Source organism: Oncorhynchus kisutch, unplaced genomic scaffold (assembly GCF_002021735.2).
Source record: "Oncorhynchus kisutch isolate 150728-3 unplaced genomic scaffold, Okis_V2 scaffold879, whole genome shotgun sequence".
In the NCBI taxonomy this organism is placed as follows: domain Eukaryota; kingdom Metazoa; phylum Chordata; class Actinopteri; order Salmoniformes; family Salmonidae; genus Oncorhynchus; species Oncorhynchus kisutch.
Window position 1 is genome coordinate 67,501 of NW_022262824.1, and position 19,728 is coordinate 87,228.

At 47.2% G+C, this 19,728-nt stretch overlaps 1 protein-coding gene across 10 annotated transcripts in view; it reads right to left on the reverse strand.

Moving 5' to 3' along the window:
* The window catches only part of LOC116362713 (lysine-specific demethylase 4C), a 61,576-nt gene that overhangs the window by 34,413 nt on the left and 7,435 nt on the right, over positions 1-19,728 (reverse strand). For 9 of the 10 annotated variants that reach the window (XM_031816836.1, XM_031816840.1, XM_031816839.1 and 6 more), the window contains exons 3-12: positions 18,747-18,922; positions 18,310-18,424; positions 17,563-17,756; positions 14,313-14,362; positions 13,986-14,089; positions 12,552-12,689; positions 11,403-11,593; positions 10,075-10,280; positions 5,923-8,636; positions 3,024-3,138 (exon numbers count right to left, since the gene is read on the reverse strand). In XM_031816836.1, coding sequence (XP_031672696.1) covers positions 3,024-3,138; positions 5,923-8,636; positions 10,075-10,280; positions 11,403-11,593; positions 12,552-12,689; positions 13,986-14,089; positions 14,313-14,362; positions 17,563-17,756; positions 18,310-18,424; positions 18,747-18,922 — 4,003 coding nt within the window. Of the gene's footprint in view, positions 1-3,023; positions 3,139-5,922; positions 8,637-10,074; positions 10,281-11,402; positions 11,594-12,551; positions 12,690-13,037; positions 13,089-13,985; positions 14,090-14,312; positions 14,363-17,562; positions 17,757-18,309; positions 18,425-18,746; positions 18,923-19,728 lie in introns of those variants that run through there. The other variant, XM_031816843.1, reaches the window with a different exon arrangement.

Sequence of the window (19,728 nt, forward strand, 5' to 3'; positions counted from 1 at the left end):
CGTTTGGGGTAGTCATTCTAGATCGTTTGGGGTAGTCATTCTAGATCGTTTGGGGTAGTCAATCTAGATCGTTTGGGGTAGTCATTCTAGATCGTTTGGGGTAGTCATTCTAGATCGTTTGGGGTAGTCATTCTAGATCGTTTGGGGTAGTCAATCTAGATCGTTTGGGGTAGTCATTCAAGATCGTTTGGGGTAGTCAATCTAGATCGTTCGGGGTAGTCAATCTAGATCGTTCGGGGTAGTCATTCTAGATCGTTTGGGTAGTCATTCTAGATCGTTTGGGGTAGTCATTCTAGATCGTTTGGGGTAGTCATTCTAGATCGTTTGGGTAGTCATTCTAGATCGTTTGGGGTAGTCATTCTAGATCGTTTGGGGTAGTCATTCTAGATCGTTTGGGGTAGTCATTCTAGATCGTTTGGGGTAGTCATTCTAGATCGTTTGGGGTAGTCATTCTAGATCGTTTGGGGTAGTCATTCTAGATCGTTTGGGGTAGTCATTCTAGATCGTTTGGGGTAGTCATTCTAGATCGTTTGGGGTAGTCATTCTAGATCGTTTGGGGTAGTCATTCTAGATCGTTTGGGGTAGTCATTCTAGATCGTTTGGGGTAGTCATTCTAGATCGTTTGGGGTAGTCATTCTAGATCGTTTGGGGTAGTCATTCTAGATCGTTTGGGGTAGTCATTCTAGATCGTTTGGGGTAGTCATTCTAGATCGTTTTACTAAATGTTATTTTTTTGTTTTCTTTCCTTCTTGTCCCCCATGATGTAGTCACTGTATCTAGTCACTGTATCTAGTCACTGTACTTTATCATGTATCTAGTCACTGTATCTAGTCACTGTATCTAGTCACTGTATCTAGTCACTGTATCTAGTCACTGTATCTAGTCACTGTACTTTATCATGTATCTAGTCACTGTATGTAGTCACTGTATCTAGTCACTGTATCTAGTCACTGTACTTTATCATGTATCTAGTCACTGTATCTAGTCACTGTATCTAGTCACTGTACTTTATCATGTATCTAGTCACTGTATGTAGTCACTGTATCTAGTCACTGTATCTAGTCACTGTACTTTATCATGTATCTAGTCACTGTATCTAGTCACTGTATCTAGTCACTGTATCTAGTCACTGTATCTAGTCACTGTACTTTATCATGTATCTAGTCACTGTATCTAGTCACTGTACTTTATCATGTATCTAGTCACTGTATCTAGTCACTGTATCTAGTCACTGTATCTAGTCACTGTACTTTATCATGTATCTAGTCACTGTATCTAGTCACTGTACTTTATCATGTATCTAGTCACTGTATGTAGTCACTGTATCTAGTCACTGTATCTAGTCACTGTATCTAGTCACTGTACTTTATCATGTATCTAGTCACTGTATCTAGTCACTGTATCTAGTCACTGTACTTATCATGTATCTAGTCACTGTATGTAGTCACTGTATCTAGTCACTGTATCTAGTCACTGTATCTAGTCACTGTACTTTATCATGTATCTAGTCACTGTATGTAGTCACTGTATCTAGTCACTGTATCTAGTCACTGTATCTAGTCACTGTATCTAGTCACTGTACTTTATCATGTATCTAGTCACTGTATCTAGTCACTGTATCTAGTCACTGTATCTAGTCACTGTATGTAGTCACTGTATCTAGTCACTGTATGTAGTCACTGTATCTAGTCACTGTACTTTATCATGTATCTAGTCACTGTATCTAGTCACTGTATCTAGTCACTGTATCTAGTCACTGTATCTAGTCACTGTATCTAGTCACTGTACTTTATCATGTATCTAGTCACTGTATCTAGTCACTGTATCTAGTCACTGTATCTAGTCACTGTATCTAGTCACTGTATCTAGTCACTGTACTTTATCATGTATCTAGTCACTGTATCTAGTCACTGTACTTTATCATGTATCTAGTCACTGTATCTAGTCACTGTATCTAGTCACTGTATCTAGTCACTGTATCTAGTCACTGTATCTAGTCACTGTACTTTATCATGTATCTAGTCACTGTATGTAGTCACTGTATCTAGTCACTGTATCTAGTCACTGTATCTAGTCACTGTATCTAGTCACTGTATCTAGTCACTGTACTTTATCATGTATCTAGTCACTGTATCTAGTCACTGTATCTAGTCACTGTACTTTATCATGTATCTAGTCACTGTATCTAGTCACTGTATCTAGTCACTGTATCTAGTCACTGTATCTAGTCACTGTATCTAGTCACTGTACTTTATCATGTATCTAGTCACTGTATCTAGTCACTGTATCTAGTCACTGTATCTAGTCACTGTATCTAGTCACTGTATCTAGTCACTGTACTTTATCATGTATCTAGTCACTGTATCTAGTCACTGTACTTTATCATGTATCTAGTCACTGTATCTAGTCACTGTATCTAGTCACTGTATCTAGTCACTGTATCTAGTCACTGTATCTAGTCACTGTACTTTATCATGTATCTAGTCACTGTATGTAGTCACTGTATCTAGTCACTGTATCTAGTCACTGTATCTAGTCACTGTATCTAGTCACTGTATCTAGTCACTGTACTTTATCATGTATCTAGTCACTGTATCTAGTCACTGTATCTAGTCACTGTATGTAGTCACTGTACTTTATCATGTATCTAGTCACTGTATCTAGTCACTGTATCTAGTCACTGTATCTAGTCACTGTATCTAGTCACTGTATCTAGTCACTGTACTTTATCATGTATCTAGTCACTGTATCTAGTCACTGTATCTAGTCACTGTATCTAGTCACTGTATCTAGTCACTGTACTTTATCATGTATCTAGTCACTGTATCTAGTCACTGTATCTAGTCACTGTATCTAGTCACTGTATCTAGTCACTGTATCTAGTCACTGTACTTTATCATGTATCTAGTCACTGTATCTAGTCACTGTATCTAGTCACTGTATCTAGTCACTGTACTTTATCATGTATCTAGTCACTGTATCTAGTCACTGTATGTAGTGTGTGTGTGTGTGTGTGTGTCTACCGTCGTCGCTGACAGCCTGTTGTTTGACAGTGGAGGGCACGGCCCGGGCGGTGGGCTTCCTCAGAGGGCGACGCCAGCTCTTACTGGTTCTCTTCGCCAGCGGAGCAGCAGGGTACTGGGAAAGACAGGGGTCAAATGTCATTGGTGTGTGTGTGTGTGTGTGTGGTGCAGCAGGGTACTGGGAAAGACAGGGGGTCAAATGTCATTGGTGTGTGTGTGTGGTGCAGCTGGATACTGGAAGAGAACAGTGGTCAGGGGTCAGACTGAGGGTTATTTCGACCAGGGGCCCCAATAGGGATATTTGACCAGGGGCCCCAATAGGGATATTTTGACCAGGGGCCCCAATAGGGATATTTTGACCAGGGGCCCCAATAGGGATATTTGACCAGGGGCCCCAATAGGGATATTTTGACCAGGGGCCCCAATAGGGATATTTTGACCAGGGGCCCCAATAGGGATATTTTGACCAGGGGCCCCAATAGGGATATTTTGACCAGGGGCCCCAATAGGGATATTTTGACCAGGGGCCCCAATAGGATATTTTGACCAGGGGCCCCAATAGGGATATTTTGACCAGGGGCCCCAATAGGGATATTTTGACCAGGGGCCCCAATAGGGATATTTGACCAGGGGCCCCAATAGGGATATTTTGACCAGGGGCCCCAATAGGGATATTTTGACCAGGGGCCCCAATAGGGATATTTTGACCAGGGGCCCCAATAGGGATATTTTGACCAGGGGCCCCAATAGGGATATTTTGACCAGGGGCCCCAATAGGGATATTTTGACCTGGGCCCCAATAGGGATATTTTGACCAGGGGCCCCAATAGGGATATTTTGACCAGGGCCCCAATAGGGATATTTTGACCAGGGGCCCCAATAGGGATATTTTGACTTGGGCCCCAATAGGGATATTTTGACCAGGGGCCCCAATAGGGATATTTTGACTTGGGCCCCAATAGGGATATTTTGACCAGGGGCCCCAATAGGGATATTTTGACCTGGGCCCCCAATAGGGATATTTTGACCAGGGGCCCCAATAGGGATATTTTGACCAGGGGCCCCAATAGGGATATTTTGACCAGGGGCCCCAATAGGGATATTTTGACTTGGGCCCCAATAGGGATATTTTGACCGGGACCCAATAGGGTTATTTGACTAAGCCCCTGTTCAAAAGTAATGCCCTATATAGGGAACAGGGTGCCAATTGGGACAAAACTAAGGTCACCGTGCAGCTAAATGAGGGAACTAATGTCATTGGTACATTTCTGAAACGCATAATAAAACCAGTCTCTGATTGAATATGTATATAAAGCATGGTGTTGAAAAGATAATCAGAAGGATTGAGATGGGGATTTTCCAAAGTGTGTGTTATCGTATGTGTATGTGTGTGTGTGTGTGTGTTATCGTATATGTGTGTGTGTGTTATCGTGTGTGTGTTATCGTATATGTGTGTGTGTTATCGTATGTGTGTTATCGTGTGTGTGTTATCGTGTGTGTGTTATCGTATATGTGTGTGTGTTATCGTATGTGTGTGTGTGTTATCGTATGTGTGTGTGTGTGTGTGTGTGTTATCGTATGTGTGTGTGTGTTATCGTATGTGTGTGTGTTATCGTATGTGTGTGTGTGTGTGTGTGTGTGTGTTATCGTATGTGTGTGTGTGTTATCGTATGTGTGTGTGTTATCGTATGTGTGTGTGTTATCGTATGTGTGTGTGTTATCGTATGTGTGGTGTGTTATCGTATGTGTGTGTGTGTGTGTGTGTGTGTGTTATCGTATGTGTGTGTGTGTTATCGTATGTGTGTGTGTTATCGTATGTGTGTGTGTGTGTGTGTGTGTGTTATCGTATGTGTGTGTGAGTGTTATCGTATGTGTGTGTGTGTGTGTGTGTGTGTGTGTGTGTGTGTTATCGTATGTGTGTGTGAGTGTTATCGTATGTGTGTGTGAGTGTTATCGTATGTGTGTGTGAGTGTTATCGTATGTGTATGTGTGTTATCGTATGTGTGTGTGTGTTATCGTATGTGTGTGTGTTATCGTATATGTGTGTGTGTGTGTGTTATCGTATAGGTATGTGTGTGTGTGTGTTATCGTATATGTGTGTGTGTGTGTGTGTTATCGTATATGTGTGTGTGTGTGTGTGTTATCGTATAGGTATGTGTGTGTGTTATCGTATAGGTATGTGTGTGTGTTATCGTATAGGTATGTGTGTGTGTTATCGTATATGTGTGTGTGTGTGTGTTATCGTATGTGTGTGTGTGTGTGTGTGTTATCGTATGTGTGTGTGTGTGTGTGTGTTATCGTGTGTGTGTGTGTGTGTGTGTGTGTGTGTGTGTTATCGTGTGTGTGTGTGTGTGTGTTATCGTATGTGTGTGTGTGTGTGTGTGTGTGTTAGCGTATGTGCGTGTGTGTGTGTTATCGTATGTGTGTGTGTTATCGTATGTGTGTGTTATCGTATGCGCGCGTGTGTTATCGTATATTTGTGTGTGTGTTATCATATATGTGTGTGTGTGTGTGTGTTATCATATATATATATATGTGTGTGTGTGTATGTGTGTGTTATCGTATATGTGTGTGTGTGTTATCATATATATGTGTGTGTGTGTATGTTATTGTAAATGTGTGTGTGTGTTATCATATATATGTGTGTGTGTTATCGTATGTGTGTGTGTGTGTTATCGTATATGTGTGTGTGTTATCGTATGTGTGTGTGTGTGTGTGTTATCGTATGTGTGTGTGTTATCGTATATATATGTGTGTGTGTGTGTGTGTGTGTGTGTGTGTGTGTTATCGTATATATATATATATGTGTGTGTGTGTGTGTGTGTGTGTGTGTGTGTGTGTGTTATCGTATACGTGTGTGTGCTTTATGGTGTTTATGTGTCTCAGCAGCCATACGCACAGTGCAAACCTCTCCAGGTTCCAGCCCCGAGTCGCCACACTCAAAGTCTCTCAAATCATTATCATAGTCTTCCTCCCCTTCTTCCTCTTCTTCAGCCTCTCCTTCCGATGACTCACTACTACTCTCCTCCCTCGTGCTGCTCTGCCCCTCATCCTCCGAATCTCCCTCTTCCATATCGGACACCTCCCCTTCCCCCGGTCTCTCCTCCAAGGGCGATTCGGGAGGGTCAGGTTCTAGAGCCCCCTCGGCCTCCCTCTCCACCCCCAGTTCCCTGCACAGAGCCAGGGCTTCCGCTGCCTCCACCTCCCCTCTCTGGAGCTCAAAGTCTCCACAGAGGCCCAGGGGCTCCCCGACACCGGCCGACCCCAGAGAGGTGGACTCCAGCTGGGCCCAGGTGAGAGGCCCGTCCCCATGTCCCTCTGGGTCCTGGTCGTCCGTCTCAGTTTCGTGATCGAGGTCCGTGACCTCTTTGCACTGCGGCTCGGTCCACATGGTGTAAGGTAGTGCATCGTGGGTATAGTCGGCGGGGAGCTCCGGGTGGTGGAGGCTCTCGATGAGCACCGCAGGACTCTGGGAGTTGAGGTTCTTCCAGATGCCGTCTGAGAAAGGTTTGGGCTCCAGGTAGAGGTTTTGGGAACTACAAACAGAGTCCACGTTTCGAGAACTACAAATGGAATCCACATTTCGGGAACTACAAATGGAATCCACATTTTGGGAACTACAAATGGAATCCACATTTCGGGAACTACAAATGGAATCCACATTTTGGGAACTACAAATGGAATCCATGTTGGAGTGTGGAGTTTGGTCATGGTTGTGTTGGTGTTGTACTGTTGCTGAATGGTCATGCAATTCACTCAGCTCAGAAGAGTGTGTCAACTTATCTTTAGAAGTCAAACTGGTGCTAGCGAGATATAAACCCTTAGTACTGGAGTCTCTAAATACATCGTCTCTTTGAGAGGATCCTTCTGAGTCGGAGTCCATGGATACTGCTGTAGTTACCGTCGAGGACCTGTGTTTCTGAATTTGCTGCGTTGGCAGTAGTGTAACGTCACAGAGCATGTGGTTATTATTGCTAGCATGAGTCTCCGCGGAGGTTCGACTACAGTGGTTGTCGGTGGTCAGCACTGTTTCAGACAATGTTTGGATTGGTAGTGCTTCTAGATGGGAAGCGTCGGCGGCCATTTTGTGCAGAGAGGCGTCCATTTCGGGATGAGCGTCGCTGGTTGCACTAGCCGCCGCGTAAGCTGCTACCTGTAAATCCAGCTCTGGCCTATGGTGGTGGTCTTCAGTAGGACCAGAGTGCCGAGAGAGGGCCATTTTGTGATCAGAGGCGGCCATTTTGGGCCGAGCATTGCTAGTTGCATTAGCCACGTAAGCCGCTAACTGTAAATCCAGCTCTGGTCTATGGTGGTCTTCAGCAGAACCCAAGCGCCAGTCTCTGTAAGGCGCTAACGGTGGAAAATCCTCTTCCTCCGACTTCTTTGACGCCAACTCCACCTCGCACACCTCGTCCGTTAACGTTTCCGTTCCTGGCGAGAGGGTCGTGGGTGTCTCGCGTCGGAGCACGGGGGCGAGGACAGGGTGACTGCCCGGCAAATCCGGTAAGGTTAGAGCACCAACGCGTCGGCCAGTCGAGGAGGAGGACGACGACCTCGGACCTTTGATCTCGGCGTGACCTCCACTGACGGCGAGTGTGAGGGAGGGCATCTCCTGGGTGAGAACGGGCGGCAGAGGCGGGCAGAACCTCGTCTCTCCAGACAGTTCTGGAGTGAGGAAAGGCATGTCGACCCCGTTGTTCCTCTGGAGGAAAGGAGGGCAACAGTCTCGTAAACTACACCTCGGAAGAAGGGAAGGGTTTTGTATGGGGACACGGTTGTGTGTAGTACACATCGGGAGAGAGGAACGGTTTTCAACGGGAGTGCAGTTTTTTTCACCACACCTGAACAAGTTATCTGGACCAGAACCAGAAATAACACGTCCTCTGGACCCGGAGTCAGTATTCGTGTCAATGTCATTGTAAAGTGCTGGTGTTTTGCTTTCAGAGGTGTGACTGCTGTGTGTTGTAGTAGTAGTAGTAGTAGTAGTAGTATTAACCGCAGTACCTTGACACGTATCCATTTTATACTCAGTGCCGGGGGCTGAGGGCTGCAGGGTTGAGGTTAGGTTTAAAGATGACTTCTCTACGCAAGAAGAACTTGATTGAAAAGCTCCAGGGCCACAGGCCGAGTCCGTACACCCCTGAGCCCCAGTCGGGTGCACCGTTCTGGGGGAAGGTAACCTGGTCCGTAAGGGGTCTGGAGAGGGGTGGACATCCACAGAGCAGTCCTCGGGGACCTGTCCCAGTGGAGTCGATTCTATACATACTGACTTCAACGGTCCTCCGGGGATTTCTCTTCTTTCTGATCGGGAAGGTGTTGGGGCAGCCTCGGACCTCTGATGGGGTCCTTTAATGACCTCTGCGAACTCTGACCCTGAGGGGTTCTGTGGGGGGTTAGTGGGATGCAGATGGGGTGAGGGGTGAGTCCCCGCCCCTGTCCCTTGTTCTGTGGTGTCCACTGAGACAGGGGTCAGAGAGGGAGAGGGGCGAGAAGAGAAGTCGGAAGAGGGGAAAGACGAGGGGCGCAGAGGTTCAGGAGGACAGGGGAAGGCCAACCGGTCACTCTCCACTTCCATTCTGTTGACTTTCACCACACACATCTGCCGACAAGGACCTGTGGAACAGAGACACAACAGAAAATCCACTCAGATAAAAAAAATATATATATATATACACCACCATAGAATTAGGAATTATAATTCTAGAATGGACATGAACCTGCTTATGATGGGTTAGCCATAGAATTAGGAATTACAATTCTAGAATGAACCTGCTTATGATGGGTTACCCATAGAATTAGGAATTATAATTCTAGAATGGACATGAACCTGTTTATGATGGGTTAGCCATAGAATTAGGAATTATAATTCTAGAATGAACCTGCTTATGATGGGTTACCCATAGAATTAGGAATTACAATTCTAGAATGAACCTGCTTATGATGGGTTACCCATAGAATTAGGAATTATAATTCTAGAATGGACATGAACCTGCTTATGATGGGTTAGCCATAGAATTAGGAATTACAATTCTAGAATGAACCTGCTTATGATGGGTTACCCATAGAATTAGGAATTATAATTCTAGAATGGACATGAACCTGTTTATGATGGGTTAGCCATAGAATTAGGAATTATAATTCTAGAATGAACCTGCTTATGATGGGTTACCCATAGAATTAGGAATTACAATTCTAGAATGAACCTGCTTATGATGGGTTACCCATAGAATTAGGAATTATAATTCTAGAATGGACATGAACCTGTTTATGATGAGTTACCCATAGAATTAGGAATTGTTGTCACCCCTATTACTAGCCTGTCTGAACTTCTGGAGAGAGTTTGCTGCACTGAAAGTAAAGGGGCTGAATAATTATGCACACCGTTCCACTTCATGATTGTGTCCCACTTGTTGTTGATTCTTCTCAAAAAAATACAGTTTTATATCTTTATGTTTGAAGCCTGAAATGTGGCAAAAGGTCGCAAAGTTCAAGGGGGCCGAAAACTTTCGCAAGGCACTGTATCTCTAGTCACCCCCAAAACAAATTCTTTCTTTGGCCGCCTCTCCTTCCAGTTCTCTGCTGCCAATGACTGGAACGAACTACAAAAATCTCTGAAACTTCTTATGATGGGATAAAGGGCAGCCCTTTTGGTCAGGGTGTTGGTCAACCACGCTTTACCAGTGCTGTTTATAAGACATGGTGTAAAATAACGAAGAATTTCGTCTGCACTGTATATCTGTTAGTTAGCCAGACTGATTTAGACAAATGGTTCCCATTCATTTTTTTTGACAATATTTTAGGTTGACAATAATTCTATTGCACAATTTCTCATATATCACACACCTTAGTTTTATTTTAAGTATCAGAATTATGCCTCTACTGACATTCATTCCAATTAGACTGGTTTGGATTTCTCCCTGACCAATATGGCTGACATTTTCACCCCATTCTGGAATGTTGACTGTTTATGACATAGCCCCTTTAGTCATTTAATAGGATCAATTACCATCGATCAATAAATCATTCAGAATCAAATCAACTAATCTCTTACCAGGGAGCCGGAGTGTATTCTCAGTCTGATCCTCTCCTTCCTCCTCATCGTCCTCATCCTCCCCAGCCCTGCAGCCTCTCCGGACCTTGGGACCCAGGGTGCCTCCGAGGCCCCTCCTCCTTGCCAGGACAGAGCACCCTTCCAAGGCGACAGGCTCCTCGCTGGTCCTCAGGCGCTTGGATCTGGTCCGTGGGTGTGAGAGGCTGCTGTAAAGGGGGACATATATATATTCAATGCATGTTCACACACACTTCCAAACTCCTCCCTCAACACCCCTCCCTCCCTCCATCCCCATCCAAACTCCTCCCTCCTCCCACACTCCTCCATCACCATCCAAACTCCTCCCCCATCCTCCCACACCCCTCCATCCCCATCCAAACCCTCCCCTCCTCCTCCCCCCACACTCCTCCATCCCCATCCAAACTCCTCCCACACCCCTCCATCCCCATAAAAACTCCTCCCTCCTCTCCCACACCCCTCCATCCCCATCCTCCTCCTCCCACACCCCTCCATCCCCATCCAAACTCCTCCCTCCTCCTCCCACACCCCTCCCTCCTCCCACACCCCTCCACCCCATCCTCCTTCCACACCCCTCCATCCCCAGCTTCCTCCTCCCACACTCTCCATCCCCATCTAAACTCCTCCCTCTCCTCCCACACCCCTCCCTCCATCCATCCCCATCCTCCTCCACCTCTCGATCCCCATCCTCCTCCCACACCCCTCCATCCCCATCCTCCTCCTCCCACACCCCTCCCTCCATCCATCCCCATCCAAACTCCTCCCACACCCCTCCATCCCCATCCTCCTCCTCCCACACCCCTCCCTCCATCCATCCCCATCCAAACTCCTCCCACACCCCATCCATTGCCATCCAAACTCATCCCACACCCCTCCTCCCTCCTTCTCCTCCATCCCCATCCTCCCTCACCCTTCCATCCCTCTCCTCCTCCCTCACCCTTCCATCCCCCTCATACTCCCACACCCTTCCATCCCCATCCTCCTCCCTCACCCTTCCATCCCCCTCCTCCTCCCTCACCCTCCTCCTCCCTCACCCTTCCATCCCCCTCCTCCTCCCTCACCCTTCCATCCCCATCCCTCCTCCTCCTCCCACACCCCTCCTCCTCCTCCTCCCTCACCCTTCCATCCCCATCCCTCCTCCTCCTCCCACACCCCTCCTCCTCCTCCATCCCCATCCTCCCTCACCCTTCCATCCCCATCCTCCTTCCTCCCACACCGCTCCATCCCCATCCTCCTCCTCCCACACCCCTCCATCCCCATCCTCCTTCTTCCCTCCCTCCCCATCCTCCCTCACCCTTCCATCCTCATACCTGTTCACAGGGGTCTTGACCCGGCTGCGCTGAAGCCAGTTCTGCAGTTCTGGGGTGGTGGCGGGCGTGGCTCGGGTGTGGTCCAGAGGACAGCAGTCTTTCCCAAGCTTCCACACAGCATAGCGGTCCGGTTGGAACCACTTCACAAAGGGATCCATGCTGATCTTCACCATGTCTTTACTGCATGTACACTAGGCAGGAGGGGAGAAGGGAGTTAGCATACTATTTAGTGTGGAACCTCTCCACAAAAGGAGACTAGAGAGGTAGGCAGGAGGGGAGAAGGGAGTTAGCATACTATTTAGTGTGAAACCTCTCCACAAAAGGAGACTAGAGAGGTAGGGAGGAGGGTTAGGAACCAGACTAGCATACTATTTAGTGTGGAATCTCTCCACAAAAGGAGACGAGAGGTAGGGAGGAGGGGAGAAGGGAGTTAGCATACTATTTAGTGTGGAACCTCTCCACAAAAGGAGACTAGAGAGGTAGGGAGGAGGGTTAGGAACCAGACTAGCATACTATTTAGTATGAAACCTCTCTACAAAAGGAGACTAGAGGGGTAGGGAGGAGGAGAGAAGGGAGTTAGCATACTATTTAGTGTGGAACCTCTCTAGGGGGGAAGTAGAATCTCTAGCTTCTTAGCTGTGTGTCCAGGGGGAAGTAGAATCTCTATCTTGTTAGCTGTGTGTCCAGGGGGGAAGTAGAATCTCTAGCTTGTTAGCTATGTGTGTCCAGGGGGAAGTAGAATCTCTAGCTTGTTAGCTGTGTGTCCAGGGGGAAGTAGAATCTCTAGCTTGTTAGCTGTGTGTCCAGGGGTAGTAGAATCTCTAGCTTGTTAGCTGTGTGTGCTAGAAGCTTCCATTTTGAAAGTGACATCACCTGCCCTGAGACCCAGAGGTACTGCCTCCCCCCCAGAGGTACTGCCTCCCCCCCAGAGGTACTGCCTCCCCCCCAGAGGTACTGCCTCCCCCCCAGAGGTACTGCCTCCCCCCCAGAGGTACTGCCTCCCCCCCAGAGGTACTGCCTCCCCCCCAGAGGTACTGCCTCCCCCCCAGAGGTACTGCCCATAGTTCTGGAGGGGTCCCTGGTTCCACGTGGAAATACACACAACAGAAATAGTTCAGAGTAAACAGCGTGGCGTTTTCTTCATCTTACCTGAGTGGCCACCTTGCCGTAGTCGATCCATCGGACACTAGCGAAGTTGGTCGACTCGGCACAGTTGAAGCCGTGGTTGAAGCCAGCGTGGTACCCATAGGGAAAGGTGATCATAAACTCTCCCGCCTCCTGGGTGATCTGGAGAGAGAGGGGGGGGGGAGGGAGTTATTGAGGACAAAACTCGCCTGCCTCCTGGGTGATCTGGAGAGAGGGGGGACGAGGGAGTTATTGAGGACAAAACTCGCCTGCCTCCTGGGTGATCTGGAGAGAGGGGGGACGAGGGAGTTATTGAGGACAAAACTCTCCTGCCTCCTGGGTGATCTGGAGAGAGGGGGGGGCGAGGGAGTTATTGATCTGGAGAGAGGGGGGGACGAGGGAGTTATTGAGGACAAAACTCTCCTGCCTCCTGGGTGATCTGGAGAGAGGGGGGGACGAGGGAGTTATTGAGGACAAAACTCGCCTGCCTCCTGGGTGATCTGGAGAGAGGGGGGGACGAGGGAGTTATTGAGGACAAAACTCTCCTGCCTCCTGGGTGATCTGGAGAGAGGGGGGAGGAGGGAGTTATTGATCTGGAGAGAGGGGGGGAGGAGGGAGTTATTGAGGACAAAACCACTGGAACATTTCCTCTATCAATTTGTCCCCATTGAGATCCCTTGACAGAAAAGAGAATCTCCCACACTGCTGTCGGCAGGATCACTTGTGTTAATCTAGCTAACGTATCAGCCTCACAGCCTCTACCAGATATACACAACCTCTCTCCTAATGACGACCAGGTCCAGACAGTATCTCAGGATAGTTAACGTATCCTAATGACGACCAGGTCCAGACAGTATCTCAGGATAGTTAACGTATCCTAATGACGACCAGGTGAGGGTTAGGTATCTCAGGATAGTTAACGTATCCTAATGACGACCAGGTGAGGGTTAGGTATCTCAGGATAGTTAACGTATCCTAATGACGACCAGGTTAGGGTTAGTTATCTCAGGATAGTTAACGTATCCTAATGACGACCAGGTTAGGGTTAGGTATCTCAGCAGTAAACTGTATACAACCAGTCAATACATAAAGACAATCAACTAAAGTGAAGAGCTGTTGTAATGTTGGTCCAGATGACTAGAAGGCAGGTTGGTGATAGTGTAGAAGTGTGTTCTACACTATGTTGTAGCAACAGTTGAGATGAAAGGCTATTCAAAAGTGACAGTTGAGATGAAAGGCTATTCAAAAGTGACAGTTGAGATGAAAGGCTTTTCAAAAGTGACAGTTGAGATGAAAGGCTATTCAAAAGTGACAGTTGAGATGAAAGGCTTTTCAAAAGTGACAGTTGAGATGAAAGGCTTTTCAAAAGTGACAGTTGAGATGAAAGGCTTTTCAAAAGTGACAGTTGAGATGAAAGGCTTTTCAAAAGTGGCAGTTAAAACAGTCAGTTTGTCTCACCTTGTCGAAAGGGATGCTATACTTCTTCAGGATAGAAGGGGAGATCAGGGTCATCTTGTGACGGAGAAAAGCCTCACATCCTTTAAACCCGTTGGGGAAGAAACCTGGAAAACACACACACACACACACACACACAACGTGGAGAGACTGTTAGATAGATTGACAGAGTCAACACAGTGCTTTTGGGTACAAGGTCTATCCTCCTAAGACCGCGTTTAGACAGGCAGCCCAGTTATAGTCAAAAGACCAGAATTGGGCTGCCTGTCTAAACGCTGCCTAAGTGTTCTACTTTTAACTTAAGATTTCATCTAGTTAAACTAAGATTACCTGTAGCCAGTCTCTCCAGTCTCTTCCCATGCTCAGGGGGGATGGCATACCTGTAGACGGAGACAATGTGTCTGTTAATATAGACAATGTGTCTGATGTTACTATACCTGTAGACGGAGACAATGTGTCTGTTAATATAGACAATGTGTCTGATGTTACTATACCTGTAGACGGAGACAATGTGTCTGTTAATATAGACAATGTGTCTGTTAATATAGACAATGTGTCTGATGTTACTATACCTGTAGACGGAGACAATGTGTCTGTTAATATAGACAATGTGTCTGTTAATATAGACAATGTGTCTGTTAATATAGACAATGTGTCTGTTAATATAGACAATGTGTCTGTTAATATAGACAATGTGTCTGTTAATATAGACAATGTGTCTGTTAATATAGACAATGTGTCTGTTAATATAGACAATGTGTCTGTTAATATAGACAATGTGTCTGATAATATAGACAATGTGTCTGATGTTACTATACCTGTAAACGGAGACAATGTGTCTGTTAATATAGACAATGTGTCTGTTAATATAGACAATGTGTCTGATGTTACTATACCTGTAGACGGAGACAATGTGTCTGTTAATATAGACAATGTGTCTGTTAATATAGACAATGTGTCTGTTAATATAGACAATGTGTCTGATGTTACTATACCTGTAGACGGAGACAATGTGTCTGTTAATATAGACAATGTGTCTGATGTTACTATACCTGTAAACGGAGACAATGTGTCTGTTAATATAGACAATGTGTATGTTAATATAGACAATGTGTCTGATGTTACTATACCTGTAGACGGAGACAATGTGTCTGTTAATATAGACAATGTGTCTGTTAATATAGACAATGTGTCTGTTAATATAGACAATGTGTCTGTTAATATAGACAATGTGTCTGTTAATATAGACAATGTGTCTGTTAATATAGACAATGTGTCTGTTAATATAGACAATGTGTCTGATGTTACTATACCTGTAGACGGAGACAATGTGTCTGTTAATATAGACAATTTGTCTAATGTTACTATACCTGTAGACGGAGACAATGTGTCTGTTAATATAGACAATGTGTCTGTTAATATAGACCATGTGTCTGATGTTACTATACCTGTAGACGGAGACAATGTGTCTGTTAATATAGACAATGTGTCTGTTAATATAGACAATGTGTCTGTTAATATAGACCATGTGTCTGATGTTACTATACCTGTAGACGGAGACAATGTGTCTGTTAATATAGACAATTTGTCTAATGTTACTATACCTGTAGACGGAGACAATGTGTCTGTTAATATAGACAATGTGTCTGATGTTACTATACCTGTAGACGGAGACAATGTGTCTGTTAATATAGACAATGTGTCTGTTAATGTAGACAATGTGTCTGTTAATATAGACCATGTGTCTGATGTTACTATACCTGTAGACGGAGACAATGTTTGTCAGGTTAATACAGAAGGGGAATAGTAAACTAGTGTATGGGTAGGTGTTATGTATGAGACAAACTGTTTAGATGTGCCATCCTCTACACTGACAATACTGGCCCCTAGTGGTGAGCCTTGGAATTCTACCTATTCTAAAGTTCCTGACATGGAACTCTGTAGAACTCTGTAGAACTCTGTAGAACTCTGTAGAACTCTGTAGAACTCTGTAGAACTCTGTAGAACTCCCTCAGGGTTCTGAGGCATTCCATTTCACCCACACCTCTTCTCCCCCATCAGAAGCCCCATATTAAACTATCAGTCTGAGGTAAGGGTGTGTGTATGTGTGTGTAAGGGGAGAGGGAGGACTGCCCCAGGAGTGGGAGAGGAGGGTTTGGAGAAGGGGAGGGGTTGAGAGAAGAGCTTCTTGGTGGTCCTCCCCTCCAGGGAAATGTGTCTAAATGGGGAGAGTTGAGAACCATGTGTGTGTTGCAGGGCTTCCTGCTCTAATGGACAGCAGTATACCTCCAGGGGAAGAGAGAGATGGGGAGACTGAGGGAGGGAGAGAGGGAGGGAGGAGAGGGAGGTGGAAAGAGGGAGGTGGAAAGAGGGAGGAGAGGGAGGTGGAAAGAGGGAGGTGGAAAGGGGGAGACTGAGGGAGGGAGAGAGGTAGGGGAAAGAGGGAGGTGAAAAGAGGGAGGTGGAAAGAGGGAGAAGAAAAGAGGGAGGAGAGGGAGGTGGAAAGAGGGAGGAGAGGGAGGTGGAAAGAGGGAGGAGAGGGAGGAGAAAGAGGGAGGAGAGGGAGGAGAAAAGAGGGAGGAGAGGGAGGTGGAAAGAGGGAGGAGAGGGAGGTGGAAAGAGGGAGGAGAGGGAGGTGAAAGAGGGAGGAGAGGGAGGTGGAAAGAGGGAGGAGAGGGAGGTGGAAAGAGGGAGGAGAGGGAGGTGGAAAGAGGGAGGAGGGGGAGGAGAAAGAGGGAGGAGGGGGAGGAGAAAAGAGGGAGGAGGGGGAGGAGAAAAGAGGGAGGGGGGGGAGGAGAAAAGAGGGAGGAGGGGGAGGAGAAAAGAGGGAGGAGAGGGAGGAGAAAAGAGGGAGGAGAGGGAGGTGGAAAGAGGGAGGAGGGGGAGGAGAAAAGAGGGAGGAGAGGGAGGTGGAAAGAGGGAGGAGAAAAGAGGGAGGAGAAAAGAGGGAGGAGAAGGAGGTGAAAAGAGGGAGGAGAGGGAGGTGGAAAGAGGGAGGAGAGGGAGTTGGAAAGAGGGAGGAGAGGGAGTTGGAAAGAGGGAGGAGAGGGAGGTGGAACGGGGGAGGAGAGGGAGGTGGAACGGGGAGGAGAGGGAGGTGGAAAGAGGGAGGAGAGGGAGGTGGAAAGAGGGAGGAGAGGGAGGTGGAAAGAGGGAGGAGAGTGAGGTGAAAAGAGTGAGGAGAGGGAGGAGGAAAGAGGGAGGAGAGGGAGGTGGAAAGAGGGAGGTGGAAAGAGGGAGGAGAGGGAGGTGGAAAGAGGGAGGAGAGGGAGGTGGAAAGAGGGAGGAGAGGGAGGTGGAAAGAGGGAGGAGGAAAGAGGGAGGAGAGGGAGGTGGAAAGAGGGAGGAGAGGGAGGTGGAAAGGGGGAGGAGAGGGAGGTGGAAAGGGGGAGGAGAGGGAGGTGGAAAGGGGGAGGAGAGGGAGGTGGAAAGAGGGAGGTGGAAAGAGGGTGGGAGGGAGACTTACGAGGGAGGAATAAAGAAGTAATTCCCCTGTCCCTTCCTACCCATCTCTCCCTCTAACCCCGCCTCTCAGTTTGCCTGAGACACACCATGCTAGTAAATAACAGTATCCCCCTACCAGGACTTGGGCTCTCCAAAGTGCAGGTAGTTGATGCTATAAAGGTCCATGTCTTCAGTGTGCCAGGAGAAGCTGGTCTTCCACATGCCGAAGTACAGGTAGGGTGTGTTCACCCCCTGGATAGAAACACCACAGTCCTCTTCAATCACATCCAGGATGGAGTTGAGGTGGCCGATGTTCCACTCCTCTATACCCTACAGGAGAGGAGGAGGGAGGAGGAGAGAGAGGAGAGAGGAGGAGAGAGGGAATTAGATGAGACAGAAGGGAGAGAAGAGGAGAGGAGGCGAGAGAGAATTAGATGAAAGAGAAGGGAGAGAGGAGGCGAGAGGAGGAGAGAATTAGATGAAAGAGAAGGGAGAGAAGAGGAGAGGAGGAGAGAGGAAAGAGAGAATTAGATGAGACAGAAGGGAGAGAGGAGGAGAGGGGAGGAGAGAATTAGATGAAAGAGAAGGGAGAGAAGAGGAGAGGAGGAGAGAGGAAAGAGAGAATTAGATGAGACAGAAGGGAGAGAGGAGGAGAGGGGAGGAGAGAGAGGAGAGATGAGACAGAAGGGAGAGAAACAACAAGAGAGAGTTGAGGTGTCAGATATTCCACTCCTCTATACTTCACCCTGCACCAGGACAGAGGAGAGGTGGGGATGACTAGAAAGGAATATACAGGGAGTGAAATGACAGAGATCCTGAGGATCAGTGATGAGTGACAGAGAGAGGAGAGAGAGACGGATATTCTGAGTCCTGAGACATCTACCTCGTCATAGAGGCTCCCGGGGACGTCAGCTCCATATATGGGAGATACGAAGGTCAGGTTCTTCCAGTACTTCCTCTCCAGGTCCTCATAGTTCAGGTAGCGGGGAGTACAGTATCTGGAGAGGTAGAAGATCTATGTTATAACTACTAAATATAACACATTAGAGTTCAGGTAGAGGGAGTACAGTATCTGGAGAGGTAGAAGATCTATGTTATAACTACTATACTAAATATAACACATTATAGTTCAGGTAGAGGGGAGTACAGTATCTGGAGAGGTAGAAGATCTATGTTATAACTACTATACTAAATATAATATGTGTGTGTTTATAGTTACTGACTTGTCACTGTTGGAGAGGCGTCTGAACACCTGTGTGTGTATGTGTGTGTGTGTGTGTGTGTGTATGTGTGTGTGTGTGTGTGTGTGTAGTTACTGACTTGTCACTGTTGGCGAGGCGTCTGAACTCCTTAACGCTGAGCGGTTTCTTCTGGATGTTGAACTGAGTGAACAGGCCTGACTGGCCAGCAACCATCTGCTGGATAGGAGCGTGGATCACCAGGTCATCAATATCATCATAGCTACACCGAGGACGCCAGCCTTTAGGAGGAATCACCTGGAGACAGGTAGAGGAGAGAAAGAGGGGGTTATCACCTGGAGACAGGTAGAGAAGAGAGAGAGGGGGGTTATCACCTGGAGACAGGTAGAGAAGAGAGAGAGGGGGGTTATCACCTGGAGACAGGTAGAGAAGAGAGAGAGGGGGTTATCACCTGGAGACAGGTAGAGAAGAGAGAGAGGGGGGTTATCACCTGGAGACAGGTAGAGAAGAGAGAGAGGGGGGTTATCACCTGGAGACAGGTAGAGAAGAGAGAGAGGGGGGTTATCACCTGGAGACAGGTAGAGAAGAGAGAGAGGGGGGTTATCACCTGGAGACAGGTAGAGAAGAGAGAGAGGGGGGTTATCACCTGGAGACAGGTAGAGAAGAGAGAGAGGGGGGTTATCACCTGGAGACAGGTAGAGAAGAGAGAGAGGGGGGTTATCACCTGGAGACAGGTAGAGAAGAGAGAGAGGGGGGTTATCACCTGGAGACAGGTAGAGAAGAGAGAGAGGGGGGTTATCACCTGGAGACAGGTAGAGAAGAGAGAGAGGGGGGTTATCACCTGGAGACAGGTAGAGAAGAGAGAGAGGGGGGTTATCACCTGGAGACAGGTAGAGGAGAGAGAGAGGGGGGTTATCACCTGGAGACAGGTAGAGGAGAGAGAGAGGGGGTTATCACCTGGAGACAGGTAGAGGAGAGGGGGTTATCACCTGGAGACAGGTAGAGGAGAGGGGGGGTTATCACCTGGAGACAGGCAGAGGAGAGAGGGGGGTTATCACCTGGAGACAGGTAGAGGAGAGAGGAGAGGGTTATCACCTGGAGAC